The sequence below is a fragment of the Triticum urartu genome, chromosome 2 (assembly GCF_003073215.2).
Source record: "Triticum urartu cultivar G1812 chromosome 2, Tu2.1, whole genome shotgun sequence".
NCBI lineage: Eukaryota > Viridiplantae > Streptophyta > Magnoliopsida > Poales > Poaceae > Triticum > Triticum urartu.
In genome coordinates this window covers 7,621,281-7,641,699 of record NC_053023.1, presented here as the reverse complement: position 1 = coordinate 7,641,699, position 20,419 = coordinate 7,621,281, and the positions used below count along the sequence as shown (strand labels likewise).

The 20,419-nt window shown below is 43.9% G+C and overlaps 1 protein-coding gene and 1 pseudogene across 1 annotated transcript; both read right to left on the bottom strand.

Annotated features, from left to right (window-relative positions):
* Positions 1 to 71: 71 nt before the first annotated feature.
* On the bottom strand, positions 72 to 4,142 carry LOC125535025 (annotated as a pseudogene).
* Positions 4,143 to 19,605: 15,463 nt separating this feature from the next.
* Positions 19,606 to 20,417, bottom strand: LOC125534709 (L-type lectin-domain containing receptor kinase IX.1-like; the record flags this gene model as incomplete). Its single annotated transcript, XM_048697852.1, has 1 exon — positions 19,606 to 20,417. A coding segment is annotated over one exon (510 nt), but the record flags the coding sequence as incomplete, so codon positions are not given.
* Between the last annotated feature and the right edge of the window lie 2 nt (positions 20,418 to 20,419).

Genomic DNA, 20,419 nt, shown 5'->3' with positions numbered 1-20,419 from the left:
TACTCCTCATTGTCATCAATGCTAGTATCATTTATACTCTATGCATAGGGCATCCTTTGCTGAGACTGAGATTTGTAGATGAATAGAACTATATATATAAATGCCATACACTGGGAAAAATTGTTACACACAAATGGTTGAGTTATGAGACTAGGAATAGACAGTATTGATTATAGTTTACAAGCTCACACGAATAGAATACAAACAATATTTGAAAGTATTGACGTATAAAGTCATAGCACAATTCAATCTTACGACATGAGCAAGTGCCTTGTTATTTGAAAGCCGTAAACGAAATAGGTTTGTAGTCTGAATATCACGGTACATGAACACATGTGTCTTGGTCAGATCCACTGCATAATCCTCTCCATGCAGCGACCTGCATAGCCAGCAAGGTGTTAGTAAATCTTGAGAGTGTGCCGCAAGGAGTTGAGAGCGATTGACTTACATACACACATTCAGGGATCACTGGTCGTTGTCACGGAGAGTGTGCTGCCATTGCAAACCAACAAGTTGAGGACTTTGGCGCAGCAACGTCACGAAGTCACGGGTGATTTCCCGGAAACTTAGAAGCTGGAGGGGCATGAGGAACTCAAGGCCAGGCGGGACCTCCACCATGCTTTCTAGGTTGCCTAGTACTAGTGTTTCTAGAGCTGTCACGGCACCTTGATGTATCTCTAGCATCTTCAGGTCGGGCATGTCCCACAAATAGAGGCTCTTCAGCTTAGGAAACCACCCCGTGAGAAACTCCAACTTCTCTCCATTGTACGCTTTGTCGAGACATAGATCCATCAAATTTGGCAACCGAGAAAGGGATGGCAAAGGATCTTCTCTCAGCTGCGACCAGGATAGACGCAGTGAACACAAGTTCTGCTCCATGGCTTGAAAGAGAGGAGACTCCGCCAACAATGCCCCTTCCGGTAATCTTCCGCCCAAACTTAGCTTTTGCAGGCTAGGCGGGAGGGCGTTCAACAACAGAACCTCATTCTCATCACTCGCACTCACATTTAGGTTGGACAAGAATTGCATAAGAACTAGAGACTCGCAGAGGTGTTCACAAAATGTTCCCTTCACGACCCATATCCTCAAGCTTCTTAGTTGCCTTAACTCCCTTAGTTGTCTAATGGATCCATCCACTTCCTGCACTTCCAACGCTTGCACAGTCTGCAGGTTTGTTAGGTTCCCAAGCCCAATAGGGAAGCATACACCTCTAGCATATCGAATATTTTGTATTCGTCCTGATATAATGTTTTTCTCAGCAAATAGGTGCCTAAGCTTATTTAGCTTGCCAATCCCTGGAGGCAGCTCATGTATGTCAGATCCACAAAGGTCCAGTGTCAACAAATTTGAAAGCTTCTCAATAGATTTAGGGAGAAGCTTCACTTTTGAGTACCGCAAACCCAAATAGCGGAGATTAAAAAGATCCCCAATGGCATCTGGAATCTTCTCGATGGGTAAACCACTTAATTCTAGCACAGTCATATATCTTGACTTCTCAGATAGTAGAGGCAATAGAGGGAATGAGGACATGCTTTTCTCCAGTGTAATGAAAGTTCGAAGTACGTGTATAATTGAAAATGGTTGTTGAATATCCTTCTTTAGTTTGTGCACTACCAATCGACGACCATCTCTCTAAAGAGACCCCCCACATTTATCCTCATATATAACACCAAAACGATCCTTCTGGCACAAATCAACAGCTAGTTCACGTATGATATCGTGCATTCTGAATCTCTTCATCCTGCCAAGTGAGTTCCTTCCAACAAGTTGAAGCATGTTTCTATTGACCAACTCCTTAACATAGCTTTCTGCCACTTCTTCTAATGTGCTAGCACCCTTCTCGACAATGAACCCCTCCGCCATCCATAGTCGTACAAGTTTTCTTCTGTGGAAAAGATAGTCTTCTGGAAATAAGCTGCAGTACAGGAAACAACTTTTCAAGTATGTTGGAAGGTAGATGAAGCTTAGATGCAACACATTCCTTATGTGGTCGAGCCTTGAGTTATTAAGTATCTCCCAACTCAATTGGTCATTTATTCTTTTCCATTCTTCAACGGTTTTCTCACGCACATGCAAGAGGCTGCCAATTGACACAATAGCAAGAGGCAATCCTTTGCACTTGCTAAGTATTTCCTCGGACAAAAGCCTCAACTCGCTAGGACAGTGATGGCTTGTTTCTTTTGGAAAAGATTTCTTACAAAAAAGATCCCAAGCCTTATCTTCTGGTAAAGGTTCTAGTGTTAATACGTGTCCTTGAGAAGCAAGTGCAGCAACATCACCCTGTCGTGTTGTGATTATCAATCTGCTTCCCTTACCATTACAAACAAGTGACCTAGACAAGTCTTCAAATGCATCTGGGGTCCAAACATCATCTAATATGATCAAATACTTCATTTCCCCTAGATATCTCTTCAATGTCTCTTGAAGGCTTGTGATGTCCATAGCTGCAATGTTTGATGGACCACTGGCTGTATCTTTGAATAGTTCCTTGATTATATTTCTCAAGACATCTTCTCTAGAATAAGTTTGAGAGATGGAGACCCATGCATGGCACTGAAATTTCTCTCTCTCTCTTTCCTATAGACATTTGAAGCTAAAGCTGTTTTGCCAAGCCCACCCATTCCTGTCAGTGTAATCAGGGAACATTCCACATCATCACTTCCCAACCACTGCTCAAGCTTTCCTCTGTTTTCATCCACCCCAACTAGATCTTCGTTATCAAGGGAACGTGAGGTGTTTGCTAGATCTTGAGACTTCTTGATCATGTAATTCAAGCTGCTAGTATCTGCATTGTTTATCATGGGAACCCATCGGTTTTTCATCTCTGACAGGTGTGCAAGGTCTTTCTCTATTTCCTTCACTTTGGAAGATATCTGATTCAAGGAAAGCAGAGATCTTGGTTTTCTAAGCCCTTTCTTCAGGTAAAAGCAACACCCAGTATCATGTTCCCGACCAACTTGATACATGTACTCATCAACCATATCCTCCATCGCATGTGCTACCTTCCGCACCTCATCCAACCAGCCCTCATACACTTGATTGTGGCGGTTTCGAATGCCCATTTGACATAGAACATCATGAATTATGCGAAGCTCCCTAACAACGCGACCCATGCTGCCTTGTAACTCTATTAGTCGGGCCGCGTACCTGGAAAAATGTGCACTAGCCTGATGTGCTGCTCCATTTGCCAAGGCTACTCCGATCTTTTCAATTACTAGAAGAAGCACAATCTCAGCCATTACTTTCTCGAGAGTTGCTAATGCCTCACTGTTGGTTTGTGGTCAGGTTGGATTTTTTCCTGATTATCTCCAGGATGACCATCTGTAAAAAAGAATCAAGTGATGCGTTAGTTGAACTATTCATACATTTTGCTTTTAGCAAGCACTTGCCATAGAAGTACCTAACACAACAACTGAAAGGTGAAATAAGCCTGTTTTTTCCTTTTACTAATTAAGCATGCTAGCTACATGGCAATATAATTCCTTTACCGTTGTTCTCTTGGTTTTTAAAAGAATACTAATGCCTCACTATTACAGCTTCTGGGGGTCAAGGATGTTAAAATATATTGTCCGCCTCCCTCTATCAGTTCGGACTTTTGGATGAGTTGGTTGAAGCACGAATTAAATATGATATCAGAGCCAAGAGGTCTTGAGTTCAAGATCCTGGCAACATAAAAATAAAAAGGCAGTTCGAACGCAAGCTAAGTAACATAGAAAATAAATCCAGGAATAAATTCAATCTGACATGGCTGTCCAATTCGATCAGGGGATTGGTCTATACTCGTTCTAACTTCTAATTAAGTAAGTGGCAGGGTTGGTTACCGGAGGAATCAGGACACGAGATTCGGATTCCTATTCGGAGGCACCATGAAAATGGAGCGGACTGTGATTAAGCCTACTGGTTTGGTCATCAGAGGCTCACCTGAGATCGAGACTAACAGAGGTAGGAGGTCAATGGTGCCGGCGGCGCAGGCGGGCCGGAGATTCGTCGGAGAAGATGCGACGATCTTCTTTCGGAGTTTACACTTGCAAACATACACACGCGTCCATGGTGGCTAAGTTGTGCGCCGCTAGTTTGCTAGCTGGTCGCCTCAACGTATGTAGCATATTGCTGTGGCCTTCATTTTCTCCTAAAAACCAGTACCACCTACCAGCAAGTTGTGTGGTGTTAGAGATAAGGAAGACTTGGTGGGTATGTGAGTCAAGCACGGCAATGGGAAGCATCTTTGGTTACAAACAAATCGACGTCCTATTCTGATGCCACTGTCCTTCCTGCGGTTCACAAAGAAGTGTCACCTTTTATGTACTTCCTCCGTCCAGAATTAGTCTTCATCAAAATGGATAAAACGGATGTATATAGAACTAAAATATGTCTAGATACATCCATTTGTCCGACAAGTATTTTCGGGCGGAGAGAGTATATATTAAGTTAAAACATTAAATACTTTGGCCATCGATACCGTTTTTACTATCTACTCCGTGTTTCTAAATATAAGTCTTTTTAGAGAATCCAATATAGGCTGCATACAGAGCAAAATGAATGAATCTACACTCTAAAATACAACTATATACATCCGTATGTAGTCCATATTAAAATCTCTAAAATGTCTTATATTTGAAAGCGGAGGGAGTAGTATAGATCAGAAACTTCAAAAAATAAAATCATGTGCATAGATTTGTCTTGAGAAGTATTCCTGAAACATCATTTGTTTAGTTGGCCGTTATACATATGTTGCAGCATAAGCGAGTGGTTGAAGACTCAAATTACATCTTAAAGACATTGTCCATGCTCACACAATCTTTATTCCCCCCTTGAATTAGACGATCCAAAATGTAAGACCATCTAGAACTTTACTGGTCAAAATATTTCTAAGTGTGATCTTCTGCATCATTAAATACATGGAAATTCTGCACCAAAGCCTACTAGTGTGCCACCTCCTCACGCAGCCGCCTCTTCCCTAAAAACAAGCTTAGTGGTCCTCTGCCTTCCGTTGGCACCGCCGTCGTTCCGCCTCGTCTCCGGTGGTATTAGGGCCATGGGGACACGGTGGATCCCGGCCCTTTCTGGAGGGAGGGCTCCATTTTTAGATGTTTCTTTTAAGTTTTGTTAGGTTTTATGTCCTGTTTAGGAAGGCGAGACGGTGGCGGCTCTCTGAAGATGGAACAAGGTTTTAATTACCTAGAAATGGATTTGTTTGCTTAAATATAGCTAACGTACCTCGAAAGATGCCAAATTTTTACACGGATCATGTAACGGTATCTACTGAGTATACAAAAAAAAAAAATCAAGGCCAAAGGATGAAGCAGCGGTCACATTGCCTGCAAAGGTGACATGTTTTCTCTCGAAACCACAATTCTTCCCCGGATAACTTAATGTTTGGGGTTCATTCTTGGCACCATCATACTCCCTCCGTCCCAAACTTCTTGTCTTAAATTTGTCTAAATACGGATGTATCTAGTTACGTTTTAATGTTAGATACATCTGTATCTAGACAAATCTAAGACAAGAATTTTGGGACGGAGGGAGTGTTTGAAATTCCTCCCCTTTTCCTGGACAAGGCCTAACATAGACTAAAGACCACAAATAGGATTTTCAACTTAATTTTGCAAACTTTTCCATGCATTTGCAGGGGGCATGTGTTGAAACCATATTTTGTCATGGCAAAAAGTGTAATTAAGATTGCCTTAATGAAATGTGCTCAACGGAAAAATTATTCGCCTCATCAAAATAAAAAACTTTGATTTTTGGATCATCTTCATCTGAGGCCTTATGCAATCTCGACAACCAAAACAGTGCAGCCCAGCTAATACCCATTTTTGCATAGTGTAGCACTCTGGAAAGATACCCTTTTGCAGAGTGTAGCGCTCAAGAAAGCATTTTTTGCCAAGCGTTTCGTCCACGACACTCGGGAAAGCACCTGTTTACCGAGTTTTGCTTTTTTGCCGAGTATTTTTTTCGACAACACTTGGCAAAGACATGTTTGCCGAGTCCCAGACGAAATTCACTCGGCAAAGACGCTGACACTCGGCAAAAATGAATTGTCCAGTAATGATTGTAAAAGGGTTGGCAACTAGATTTTTGTTTTTATTTGCCACATTTTGTAGGCACTTCCTGTATAGGTAATTTATTTTTATTTTTGTTATTGGACCATGGAAAATTGCCATGCTTTCCTTTTTACAAAATTTATTTCTCTAATTTGTCATGTTGAACAGCAGAACCATTTTTTTTTTCAAAATTCGTAATTCTTTTCTTATAAAAGTGCCCGGTAGAAATCGCCCAGCCTAGTAGAAGTCGGGGCCAGGGCAGGTCATATTGGTCTTCGTCATGGCCTGGTTGGCTGGTTTGATCCTCCTAGAGGGAACGAATAGTTCACTGGAGATAAACCACTCAGCTGAAGTACCCCAGTTATCTTTGTTTTTGGACCGTGCAAATTTGCCATGCTTTTCTCTTTACAAAACTTATTTCTCTAATTTTGTCATGTGAACACTGAACAACACAACAATCTTTTCAAAATTCACTATTTTTCCGAAGGGTCCGTCTAGGACACATCTAGATGTGACATAGTTATGTCACATCTAAACTGATATCCACTCTGTTTGTGGTCTTTTTTTTTGTTTTTTGTTGCTGCATTATGTATTTGTGGGAGTCACTGGTAGAAAAAGGGCCTATAGTCCCGGTTCGTAAGGGCCTTTAATTCCGGTTCCGGAACCGGGACTAAATTGTCGGTACTAATACCTCCCCCCTTTAGTCCCGGTCCAATCTAGAACCGAGACTAAAGGCCCTCCATGTGGGCAGTGCGCAGAGCCCAGTCAGGAGACCCTTTGGTCCCGGTTGGTGGCACCAACCGGGACCAATAGGCATCCACGCGTCAGCACTTCTGTGGCTGAGGTTTTTGTTTTTTTGAAGGGGGTTGGGGGTTTTGGGGGGTTAATTTAGGTGTTTCATATATTGTGTTGGCTAGTTATAATTAATAGAGAGAAGTGTCCTCTGTTATGTCCGTGCTTGGTCGACGCTACGTACTATACATACGTATATAGAGAGGACTAGACACGCTAGCTAGCTAGTAAGCAAACGAAGGAAACAGAAGATCGTCATGAACATATATGCATATATACAGAGAGAAGTGATATCGACCACCTCTCCTTCTCCGAGAGATTGGTCGAACAACAAGTTCTCGTATATCTATTTGACACTACCGGCTACATATATATATACAATAATTATCTCTTACAAATATAATCATACGGACTCAGGGTCCACATAGAATTCTCCGTCTTCAGGGATCACGTGGTCAAGAAAGAATGCCGCCAATTCCTCTTGAATTCCTCGCATGCGAGCTGGTGCTAGGAGTTCATCCCGCTTCCGAAACATCTAATTTAAAGAAGGGGGTCAATACATATATATATATATATATATATATGAATGAATGAAACTCAACACAAATGATGGTAATAAAATAAAATTGTGAATGTTGTTATTTACGTACTTCATATTGTTCGTCAGTGTAGCCCTGCTCACAGGTCGTGTGGCGGATGAACTCGCAAACATAGTATCCATAGAAATCATTCCCTTGTTCCTGCCACAACCACTTTACAAGAAATAGAGGTTAATCAAACTGATAAGCAAGAATGCCAAATGGTATTGATGAAACTAGCGCTTGAATGACTAGTAGATGCGCTTAAAATGCTACTATAGCTAGTACTTACTTTCGGGTGTCCAAATTGCAGCTCCTTCGCAGTCCCGGAGCTTTTCTGGTGAATTTTCTCCAAACCCTGCCGGACAAAGAAAACAATTACTTGATATATCAGAAAACGAAAAAAGTTGCTGATATGGTGGATAATGATCGATTTAACTTACTTCTCGAGTATTTGAGTCATGTCTGCATAGTCCTTGGGATCTTTTCGTCTTGAGTCTAAGACGGTTACTAGTCCCTGCTCAAGCTTAATATGTAGGAGAATATAGTGGAAACTGCACACGCATGCATAACTCATCAATTACATTACTATAACCTTGACTAATATATAAGGGAAACCGAATACGCACAAGACAGTAACACTCACTTGAAGTTGTAAGGAAAGAGTATTATATCTTTGTTTTGATTTATTATCAACGATTCTAGCATGCCGGCCTCGGTTTCTGCGGCATGAAATTTAACCTGAGTTGCATCTATGAGATATGTGTTAATGAACCCAATATCACCGACTTGTCTTTTCTTCAATTCGACGATCTTCAATCTGCATAATATAGTGAGGATGATTATAAATACATGCAATGAAAGAGCTAAGCTATATAGAGGAACTTAATGACAGAAGTAGTACTACTTACAGACAGTAGCAGGCGACCGTTGTTTTATCGAGGGCCAATTGATTGAAAAACTGATAGAACTCCTCAAATGGAACAGGCAACAGATCAATTCCAACGAGGTCATGCTCCTTTTTAACTTTCACATACAAAGTACTCCTCCCCCCAGAGTCTCTGCAGATTTTCAAGTACCAATCATGCAATCTTCGCATCATCGTTGATAGAGATCTTTCATCTTTGACGAGAGGCTTCCCGTACTCGTATCTTTGTATCTGCATCTCCATGGGTTCATAATGTACTTCCTTGGGCAGGTAATCTGCAAGATTGCTATAACCGGGCACCATCCTCGGATCATTATCGACGTTGTGGCTAGGCACCTTGAGCGGGGGGCACGATTGCTTCGCTTGTTCGCCGAGCTGGGCAATTTGTTTCCCAGCTCGTCGTTCTTTCAGCCTTTGATCACTGACAGTACTTCCCGACCGCTCCGCTTCGGCAAATTCCTTTCCAATAATGCGGTCATAGTTTCCTTTCGGCGGATCAGACTTCGGTGGTTTTGTCAAGGCAGCCAGAGTGCGCTTCACTTTCACCCGATCTACCTTCTCCTCCAGAGGTGGATGTTTCTTTGCTTTCACCCCTTCAAAGAATTTCTTCACTTCTTCTCGCGCGATCTCGGTGTTCTCCTCCTGGGTCCTCTCGTATGGTAACTTCTCTGGAGTCTTCAGAGAAGGACCGAATCTGTATGTCCTCCCGCCTCTGGTTGTACTGCTAGACGCCGACCGAGCAGACGTAGCGGTTGTCTTCTTTACTTGCTTAAGAGGCGGAGGAGAAGGACTACGACGCGCCGGAGCAGCTGGAGCGGCGGCAGGTCTCTTCCGCCCTTGCTGACGAGGCGGAGAAGGAGGAGGCTGGCTGCTCGGGCGCGTCGGCGCAGGCGGAGAAGGAGGCGGAGTGCCGTCACGCGCCGGAGAAGGAGCCGGCCGAGGGCCCTGATCGTCACTCGCCGGAGGAGGAGGCGGTGGAGGCGGAGTGCCCTGACTCGCCGGAGGAGGAGGAGGAGGCGGTGGCGTCCAGTTCGGAAGGTTGATGAGGTCCTTCCGCCATAGGCATGGAGTCTTCAGAGCAGACCCCAGCCGAGTCTCCCCTTCACCGGTAGGGTGGTCAAGCTGGAGGTCCTCAAATCCCTCCGTTATCTCATCCACCATCACCCTAGCATATCCTTCTGGAATCGGCCGGCAGTGAAAAGTTGCGCCGGGTTCAGTAGGAAAAACAGAGCCAACGGCCGCCTTGACCTTCAAATTCATCCATTGCGTCATAAGGTGGCAATTTTGAGACTCCGTTATAGCATCCACGGGATAGCTGGCAGGAGCCGTCAAGGCATGCTCTGGCTGAAGCAGCTCGGTGGAAGCCACGCTGCTTCTGCGCTGAGATGGCGGGGTAGCTTCGGGGGAGGCTTCGGCAGTACGCTTGCTGCGATTTGCTTCTCGTTCCTCTATCGCGTCTACCCTTGCTTTCAGCGCCTACATTTGGGTCTGCTGCACTTTTTTCCTCCTCTCATGGGATTTGTAACCGCCTGCGTCCGGAAACCCAACCTTCCACGGAATGGGGCCTGGCGTGCCTCGTGTCCGTCCAGGGTGCTCAGGATTCCCGAGGGCCATTGTGAGCTCGTTGTTCTCTCTGTCTGGAAAGAACGTCCCTTCATGCGCTGCTTCGATATACTGCTTAAGCTTACTGACTGGTATGTCCATTTGATCGTTCGTCCAAATGCACTTCCCTGTTACAGGGTCCAGTGTTCCGCCAGCCCCGAAGAACCAAGTCCGGCAACGGTCTGGCCAGTTAATTGTCTCTGGTTCGATTCCTTTATGAACCAGATCATTCTCAGTCTTGGACCACTTAGGCCGGGCTACGAGGTAGCCACCTGACCCCGTGCGATGGTGAAGCTTCTTCTTCGCAGCATTTTGCTTGTTTGTCGCCGACATCTTCTTACTCTTTTCCGATGTCTTGTGGGCCACAAATGCGGGCCAGTGATCTCTGATATTCTCATATCTGCCCTTGAATTCTGGTGTCTTCTTATTTTCGACAAACTTATTCAGCTCTTTCTTCCACCTCCTGAATAGTTCTGCCATCCTCTTCAGAGCAAAAGACTTGATTAATTTCTCTTTAACTAGGTTCTCTGGATTATCCTCAGGCGGTAGGGTGAAATTTGACTTCAGCTCAGTCCAAAGATCATTTTTCTGCATATCATTGACGTAAGAGACCTCAGGGTCTTCTGTAGCCGGCTTAAACCATTGCTGGATGCTTATCAGGATCTTGTCCCTAACCAGAACCCCGCACTGAGCAACAAATGCGCTCTTTGTCCGGAGGGGTTCAATAGGTTGGCCGTCGGGCGCAATTGCTATGATCTCAAACTTTTCATCCGAGCTCAACTTTTTCTTCGGGCCTCGTCTCTTTACCGAAGTTGTGCTCGATCCGGAGGGCTAGAAAAAAGAACAAAGACTTAATTAATATGTGTACATACCAAAACAATGAATGCATCAATCAGCTAGTCAGCATAGGCTTAACTAATATATATACCTGGCCGGACTCGGTTCGGTCACCGGAGCCGTCATCACGGTCTCCTTCTTGCACCGGCATTGGGTCACCGGAGCCGTCCTCATGTTCTTCTTCTTGCACCGGCATTAGGTCACCGTAGCCAGCTTGTTCACCCTCTCCTTCCAGACCATCGGTTTCGTTGAGAAACAACAAGATGGCATCACTTCCTTCTGCGATTATGTCCCTCAACAATGCTTCTTTTGTTACTTCGTCTAGGGCGGTGTCCATAGTTTCTACAAATATTTACAACATGGCAATTATTATTCAAACATGACAGATGGATATATTAGTGCCAAACGTAGAACTAGCTACCTAATCATAGTAAGCTATCGGGAGGGGGTATATATCGACAACGACGACACTACATCTATGTCCCTCTACGACCCTCGTTCCCGATAAAAAAAGAGGAAGAAGAAGAAAAATAAGAGGAGAAGAAAGAATAGAGGAGAAGAACCCTCGACCCCTAGACGACCCTCTTCTTCCTCTCATGTTCGAGAGGATCGCCGAGGGGTCGGGAGGTTGCCTAGTGTCAAAGGATTCAACAAAACCATGTCTTCATCATTAGGCGAAAGTAACATGTGCATGATGGTACGAAGCTCTTCAAAGTTGTTCTGGAACGGAGTCCCAAATAGGATAATTCGCTTTTTGGTACAAAGTTCAGAAAGAGCCTTCCGAATATCGCTATTTGGAAGGCCTTTGCTGAATTCGTACCAAAAAGCGGATTATTCTATCCGGGACTCCATTCCAAAACAACTTTGCAGAACTTCGTACCAACATGCCCTGGTTACTTCCGGCTAATGATGAAGGCATGGATTTCTTCAATACTTTGACACTAGGAAACCTCTCTCTACTTCCGGCTAATAAGAATAAGAATAAGAAGAAGAATAAGAAGAAGAAGAAGAAAAGAAGAAAAAGAAGAGGAGAAGAAGAAAGGAATAGTGGAGAAGAAGAAGAAGAAAAGAAGAAAAAAAAGAGGAGAAGAAGAAAGGAATAGTGGAGAAAAGAGAAAATAGAATATATTCTATTTTCTCTTCTTCTCCACTATTCCTTTCTTCTTCTCCTCTTCTTTTTCTTCTTTTTTCTTCTTCTTATTTATTTCTCCTCTTCTTTTCGGTAGAGGAAACCCTAAATAGCTAGCAAGTATCGTGGGTGTGAGATACATGTGGCCTTCGGTGTCAAACACTACATCCACGTCCCACAAGTGACGTGGGCGTCGAAGCCCGCGCCACTTGTGGGATGTGGGTGTAGTGTCCGACACCGACGGTACATGTATCTCACACCGACGATACTTTCTATTTAGGGTTTCTCCTCTACCGCTCCTCGACCTCTCGGCGACCCTCGTTCCCGATAAAATAAAGAGGAAGAAGAAGAAGAAAAAAGAAGAAAAGAAAGAATAGAGGAGAAGACTTCCTCTTCTTCCTCTCCTCTTCTTCTCCCTCTTCTTCCCCTTCTTCCTCGCCTCTCTCATGAATGTCCGACGTTTTCGACCCCCCCCATGTGTCGAAGAAAAAAAAGAAGAAAAAAAAGAAGAGAAGAAGAAAGGAATAGAGGAGAAAAGAGAAAATAGAATATATATTCTAATTTTCTCTTCTTCTCCTCTATTCCTTTCTTCTTCTCCTCTTCCTTTTCTTCCTCTCCTCGTCTTCTCCTTCTTCTTCTCCTTCTTTCTCTACTTATTTTCCTTTTCCTTATTTTACTTTTTCCTCTCCACTAACATCATCATATATATGAAAAAATGCATATATGAAAAAAAACATCATCATATATATCATCTATCATCTATGAACAAAAATATTCCTAGATACATAAAAAATTTCTACAAATGAAAATAACCTAAAAAAATCATATGATCATCTATGAACAAAAAAAACATCATTTGATCATCTATCATCTATGAACAAAAAAAATCATCATTTGATCATCTATCATCTATGAACAAAAATATTCATCATTTGATCATCTATCATCTATAAACAAAAATATTCCTAGATACATAAAAAAATTCTACAAATGAAAATAACCTAAAAAAATCATATGATCATCTATGAACAAAAAAAACATAATTTGATCATCTATCATGCATCTATGAACAAAAAAATCATCATTTGATCTCTATCATCTATGAACAAAAATTTGCAAAGGGATGGCGCCGGCGGCCGGACCAAGCTAAGGAGAGGTCGGCGGCGAGGATGGCGTCGGGGCAGGGGCGCGGGCGACGGCGAGGGCAGGCCGGGGCGGCGCGCGGGCGACGGTGACGGGGGCGGGCCGGGGCGGCCGTGTCGGGGCAGGGGCGGGCCGGGGCAGGGGCCCGGGCGACGGCGAGGGCGTGGGCGACGGCGGGCGACGGCGAGGGCGACGACGGGCACGGGCGAGGCGACGGCGACGGCGGGGCAGCCTGGCGGCGTCGGCGTCGGGGCGGCAACTGCGAGAGACGGGAGTGAAAATTTCCAAAGTCTGAACTTATATAGCAAATCCTTTAGTCCCGGTTCGTGGCACAACCCGGGACTAAAGGTGTGCATTGGTCCCGGTTGGTGGCACGAACCGTGACCAATGCCCCCTTTAGTCCCGGTTGGTGCCACCAACCGGGACCAATGCCCTTATGCTGCCCGCGCCCAAAAGTTTAGTCCCACATCGCTAGCGGAAGGGCGCCAGCACTGGTTTATAAGCCCTGCTGTGCCTCTCCATTCGAGCTCCTCTCTAATGCAGGCTTTCGGGCCTAAACTTGCTACTGCCTGTGGGCCTATTGGGCCTCTGCGGGCCTGAATCCTGGCCCATGTAGGGTTTCTAGTCGTATTCAGGCCGTGGAGGCCCAGTAGGTGGCATTTTTTTTGGTTTTTTCTTTTTTCTTTTTTATTTCTACATTTTTTTGGTTTTTTATTTTTTTATTTCTACTTAAAACTAAATACTTACAGTTTTTTAGTGATTTCTTTTTGCTTTTAGGTCACAAAAATTATAAACTTTCTGTTAGTGCCATTAGTTTTAAATTTTGAATAGTTTAAATTTGAATTTTTAAAAATTTGTGTGAATCACTAGTTTATGAATAACTTTACTATAAAAATAGAATTTTTTTTCTATTTATTTTTTATTTATACTTACAACTAAATACTTATAGTTTTTTAGTGATTTCTTTTTGATTTTAGGTCACAAAAATTATAAACTTTCTGTTAGTGCCATTAGTTTTAAAATTTTGAATAGTTTAAATTTGAATTTTATAAAATTTGTGTGAATCACTAGTTTATGAATAACTTTACTATAAAAATAGAATTTTTTTCTTCTTTGCTATTTATTTTTTATTTATACTTACAATTAAATACTTATAGTTTGATTTTAGGTCACAAAAATTATATTCTTTTTGCTATTGAAGAATATTATAGTTTTATTTTAGTTGATCATAACATAATATTTTAATTGATTGTTTTTATTTTCATAAAAGTTTTGTAGTTCATTCTGTTTTCTATTAATTCATTCTTTGAGCTAAATGACTCTGAAATTGGAAAGCATTTCAAAATGAACTCTGAAAAGGTTGAAAGTTGGCATGGTATCATCATTTCACCCACATAGCATGTTCCAAAAAGTAGAGAGGGTTACGACAAAAACTTGATGCACTTCGTGTACAAAATGGACAATCACTTTTGAAGTATCAAAGTTTCGAACCATAAGACATGAAAGCATTTCAAATTAACTCTGAAAAAGTTGAAAGTTGGGATGGTATCATGATTTCACCCACATAGCATTTGCTTATTGCGGGAGAAAGTCTTCACTTTTTCTTCGCTTGTGTCATTTGCTTATTGCGCCGTAACCATGGATAATCTTCATTGTTTATCAGGATGCTTGGGTCAGCCTTGACATTGAAGGGAGGAATTTCATGAAACTTTTCATAATCTTCAGACATGTCTGTCTTGCCGTCCACTCCCAGGATGTCCCTTTTTCCTGAAAGAACTATGTGGCGCTTTGGCTCATCGTATGATGTATTCGCTTCCTTATCTTTTCTTTTTCTCGGTTTGGTAGACATGTCCTTCACATAGATAACCTGTGCCACATCATTGGCTAGGACGAACGGTTTGTCAGTGTACCCAAGATTTTTCAGATCCACTGTTGTCATTCCGTACTGTGGGTCTACCTGTACCCCACCGCCTAACAGATTGACCCATTTGCACTTAAACAAAGGGACCTTAAAATCAGGTCCATAGTCAAGTTCCCATATGTCCACTATGTAACCATAATATGTGTCCTTTCCGCTCTCGGTTGCTGCATCAAAGCGGACACCGCTGTTTTGGTTGGTGCTCTTTTGATCTTGGGCGATCGTGTAAAATGTATTCCCATTTATCTCCGTATCCTTTGTAAGTCAATACAGTCAAAGATGGTCCCCTGGACAACAAGTACAACTCATCACAAACAGTGTTGTCACCTCTGAGACGTGTTTCCAACCAACTGCTGAAAGTCGTGATGTGTTCACATGTAATCCAGTCGTCGCACTGCTCCGGGTGTTTGGAGCGCAGACTGTTCTTGTGTTCATCGACATACGGGGTCACCAAGGTAGAGTTCTGTAGAACTTTGTAGTGTGCTTGAGACCAAGAATATCCGTCCCTGCATATTATTGAGTCTCTTCCAAGAGTGCCTTTTCCAGTCAGTGTCCCCTCATACCGCGATTTAGGGAGACCTATCTTGTTAAGGCCAGGAATGAAGTCAACACAAAACCCGATAACATCCTCTGTTTGATGGCCCATGGAGATGCTTCCTTCTGGCCTAGCGCGGTTACGGACATATTTCTTTAGGACTCCCATGAACCTCTCAAAGGGGAACATATTGTGTAGAAATACGGGCCCCAGGATGACAATCTCGTCGACTAGATGAACTAGGACGTGCGTCATGATATTGAAGAAGGATGGTGGGAACACCAGCTCGAAACTGACAAGACATTGCGCCACATCACTCCTTAGCCTTGGTACGATTTCTGGATCGATCACCTTCTGAGAGATTGCATTGAGGAATGCACATAGCTTCACAATGGCTAATCGGACGTTTTTTGGTAGAAGCCCCCTCAATGCAACCGGAAGCAGTTGCGTCATAATCACGTGACAGTCATGAGACTTTAGGTTCTGAAACTTTTTCTCTGGCATATTTATTATTCCCTTTATATTCGACGAGAAGCCAGTCGTGACCTTCATACTGAGTAGGCATTCAAAGAAGATTTCTTTCTCTTCTTTCGTAAGAGCGTAGCTGGCAGGACCTTTATACTGCTTCGGAGGCATGCCGTCTTTTTCGTGCAAACGTTGCAGGTCCTCTCGTGCCTCAGGTGTATCTTTTGTCTTCCCATACACGCCCAAGAAGCCTAGCAGGTTCACGCAAAGGTTCTTCGTCACGTGCATCACGTTGATTGAGGAGCGGACCTCTAGGTCTTTCCAGTAGGGTAGGTCCTAAAATATAGATTTCTTCTTCCACATGGGTGCGTGTCCCTCAGCGTCATTCGGAACAGCTAGTCCACCGGGACCCTTTCCAAAGATTACGTAGTGTAAATCATTGACCATAGCAAGCACGTGATCACCGGTGCGCATGGCGGGCTTCTTCCGGTGATCTGCCTCGCCTTTGAAATGCTTGCCTTTCTTTTGACATTGATGGTTGGTCGGAAGAAATCGACGATGGCCAAGGTACACATTCTTCCTGCATTTGTCCAGGTATATACTTTCAGTGTCATCTAAATAGTGCGTGCATGCGTGGTATCCTTTGTTTGTCTGTCCTGAAAGGTTACTGAGAGCGGGCCAATCATTGATGGTCACGAACAACAACGCCTTAAGGTTAAATTCCTCCTGTCTGTGCTCATCCCACGTACGTACACCGTTTCCATTCCACAGTTGTAAAAGTTCTTCAACTAATGGCCTTAGGTACACATCAATTTCGTTGCCGGGTTGCTTAGGGCCTTGGATGAGAACTGGCATCATAATGAACTTCCGCTTCATGCACATCCAAGGAGGAAGGTTATACATACATAGAGTCACGGGCCAGGTGCTGTGATTGCTGCTCTGCTCCCCGAAAGGATTAATGCCATCCGCGCTTAAAGCAAACCATACATTCCTTGGATCCTTTGCAAACTCATCCCAGCACTTTCTCTCGATTTTTCTCCACTACGACCCGTCAGCGGGTGCTCTCAACTTCCCATCTTTCTTTCGGTTCTCACTGTGCCATCGCATCAACTTGGCATGCTCTTCGTTTCTGAACAGACGTTTCAACCGTGGTATTATAGGAGCATACCACATCACCTTCGCAGGAACCCTCTTCCTGAGGGGCTCGCCGTCAACATCACCAGGGTCATCTCGTCTGATCTTATACCGCAACGCACCGCATACCGGGCATGCGTTCAGATCCTTGTATGCACCGCGGTAGAGGATGCAGTCATTAGGGCATGCATGTATCTTCTCCACCTCCAATCCTAGAGGGCATACGACCTTCTTTGCTGCGTATGTACTGTCAGGCAATTCGTTATCCTTTGGAAGCTTCTTCTTCATTATTTTCAGTAGCTTCTCAAATCCTTTGTCAGCCACAGCATTCTCTGCCTTCCACTGTAGCAATTCCAGTACGGTACCGAGCTTTGTGTTGCCATCTTCGCAATTGGGGTGTAACCCTTTTTTGTGATCCTCTAACATGCGATCGAACTTCAACTTCTCCTTTTGACTAATGCATTGCGTCCTTGCATCGACAATGACCCGGCGGAGATCATCATCATCGGGCACATCGTCTGGTTCCTCTTGATCTTCAGCAGCTTCACCCGTGGCAGCATCATTGGGCACATCGTCTGGTTCCTCTTGATCTTCACCAGCTCCCCCCGTTGCAGCATCACCGTATTCAGGGGGCACATAGTTGTCATCGTACTCTTCTTCTTCGCCGTCTTCCATCATAACCCCTATTTCTCTGTGCCTCGTCCAAACATTATAGTATGGCATGAAACCCTTGTAAAGCAGGTGGGAGTGAAGGATTTTCCGGTTAGAGTAAGACCTCGTATTCCCACATTCAGTGCATGGACAACACATAAAACCATTCTGCTTGTTTGCCTCAGCCGCATCGAGAAACTCATGCACGCCCTTAATTTACTCGCGGGTGTGTCTGTCACCGTACATCCATTGCCGGTTCATCTGCGTGCATTATATATAATTAAGTGTCCAAATTAATAGAAGTTCATCATCACATTAAAACCAAAGTGCATACATAGTTCTCATCTAACAACATATAGGTCTCCAGAGCATCTAATTAATTAAACCATACATTGAAACTATGTAAAACATTTCAATGCGAAAACAAATGCGATTATAATCGCAACCAAGGTAACAATTGATCCAACGGCATAATGATACCAAGCCTCGGTATGAATGGCATATTTTCTAATCTTTCTAATCTTCAAGCGCATTGCATCCATCTTGATCTTGTGATCATCGACGACATCCGCAACATGCAACTCCAATATCATCTTCTCCTCCTCAATTTTTTTTATTTTTTCCTTCAACAAATTATTTTCTTCTTCAACTAAATTTAACCTCTCGACAATAGGGTCGGTTGGCATTTCCGATTCACATACATCCTAGATAAATAAAATCTATGTCACGTTGGTCGGCATAATTTTCATAAACAATAAATGAACCAATAGTTATAAAGATAATATACATACCAAATCCGAATCATAGACAAGACGAGGGTCGACGGGGGCGGATACCAAAACCATCGCACTATATAAGATGCAATAATAAATGTAAGAAAATGATACAAATATCTATCTAAACACACAAGTAAGAATATTTTTCCTTTCAGAAAGAAGATAAGAACAAGAGGCTCACCATGGTGGTGTCGGTGATGAGATCGGCGCGGGTGATCGACGGCGGTGAAGACGGGGACGGGGCGTGACGGACCGCTAAATCTAGACAAATCTCGAGGAAAATGGAGCTTGGAGGTCGAGCTTCGAGAGGAGAAAGCTTAAGTAGTGTGGCTCGGGCATTTCATCGAACACCTCATGTGCATAGGAGGTGAGCTAGAGCACCACAAAGCCCTCTCCCTCTCGGCCAGAAAAAACAGAGCACTGTGCTCTGCTCTTGCGCGAGGGGGTATATATAGGCACCTCATTGGTCCCGGTTGGTGGCATGAACCGGGACTAAAGGGGAGCCTTTGGTCCCGGTTCAAGCCACCAACCGGGACCAATGGTGGTGGGCCAGGAGCGAGGCCCATTGGTCCCGGTTCGTCCCACCAACCGGGACCAAAAGGTCCAGATGAACCGGGACCAATGGCCCACGTGGCCCGGCCGCCCCCCTGGGCTCACGAACCGGGACCAATGCCCACATTGGTCCCAGTTCTACACTGAACCGGGACTAATGGGCTGAGCCGGCCTGGACCATAGCCCTGTTTTCTACTAGTGAGTTTAGATGTGACATCTTTAAAAAACATCTAGATGTGAATTAGAGAAACTATTTTCCGAAAATCGCCCAGCCCAATACAAGCCGGGGGGTAGGGCCTGTCGTATTGGTCTTCGTGGCCTGGTTCGACGCGCCCCAGGAGGAATGAATAGTTCGCTGGAGGTAAACCCCTAGCCGACGTTCCCCAGATATTCACGTCCTTAATTTTTGCTGTGACAAGTTAGGAATATAACTATTTTTGCATTGCAATAACTCGATCTGTTCAAAAATTATATGAGAGTTGCATGATTTCTTTATCCGGGAAGTAAGAAAAGGAGATGACTTAGTCCCATTACTGAGTTAACCAACTTTATTAAACCAATATGAATGCAAACAAGACCACACGTACGATGTATCTGCCACATAACATCTTATTACATCCATATCTATATATCAGCAAACCAACATGAATGCAAAGCAAATGCATACATACAGTGTGTTACACGTAACTGTATATTACGTCCAGACAACATATGGCCAATCCGGCATGAATGTAAAACCATACAAACACGACGCTTATTGGAACACATTAAGTAGATGAGAGAAGCAACTACTAGTATGCAATGCATTATTAACCCCCAGAAGTCATGCATGCCGCTCACCAAATGGGCTTTCATCTGACGTCGGTGCTTGTGGGCCCGAGCTACTAGTAGTGTAGGTATCTTGTTGCATTGAGGAGGGCACCGAAGTAGTGTTCAACAGGTGGTTAAGGTCAGGCAACGACACACCACGTTCGAGGACCTCCATTGCTTCCTTACTGGTAGGCCTCTTCCTACTGTCAGGAAGAGAACACCAGAGCCCTAGGATAGCCACACGCTCCATCTGCCTCATGTCCGAGTCGCCACAACCATGTAGCCTGTCATCTGCAGCTTCCATCACCCTGCCTCTTACATACAGATCCCAGACTTGCTCCCTGGACTTTCCCATGCACGTGATGTCCAAGAGGACGATCCCGAAGCTGTAGACGTCTGAGCTAAGGTTGAACTTGACTTTCCCTGCTTTCCTGCACTCTGGATCTATGTACCCTTCTGTCCCAACAGCAGTCGTCATTAGTGTCACGTTGTCTTGGTTGCCGATCCTCGACAGCCCGAAGTCAG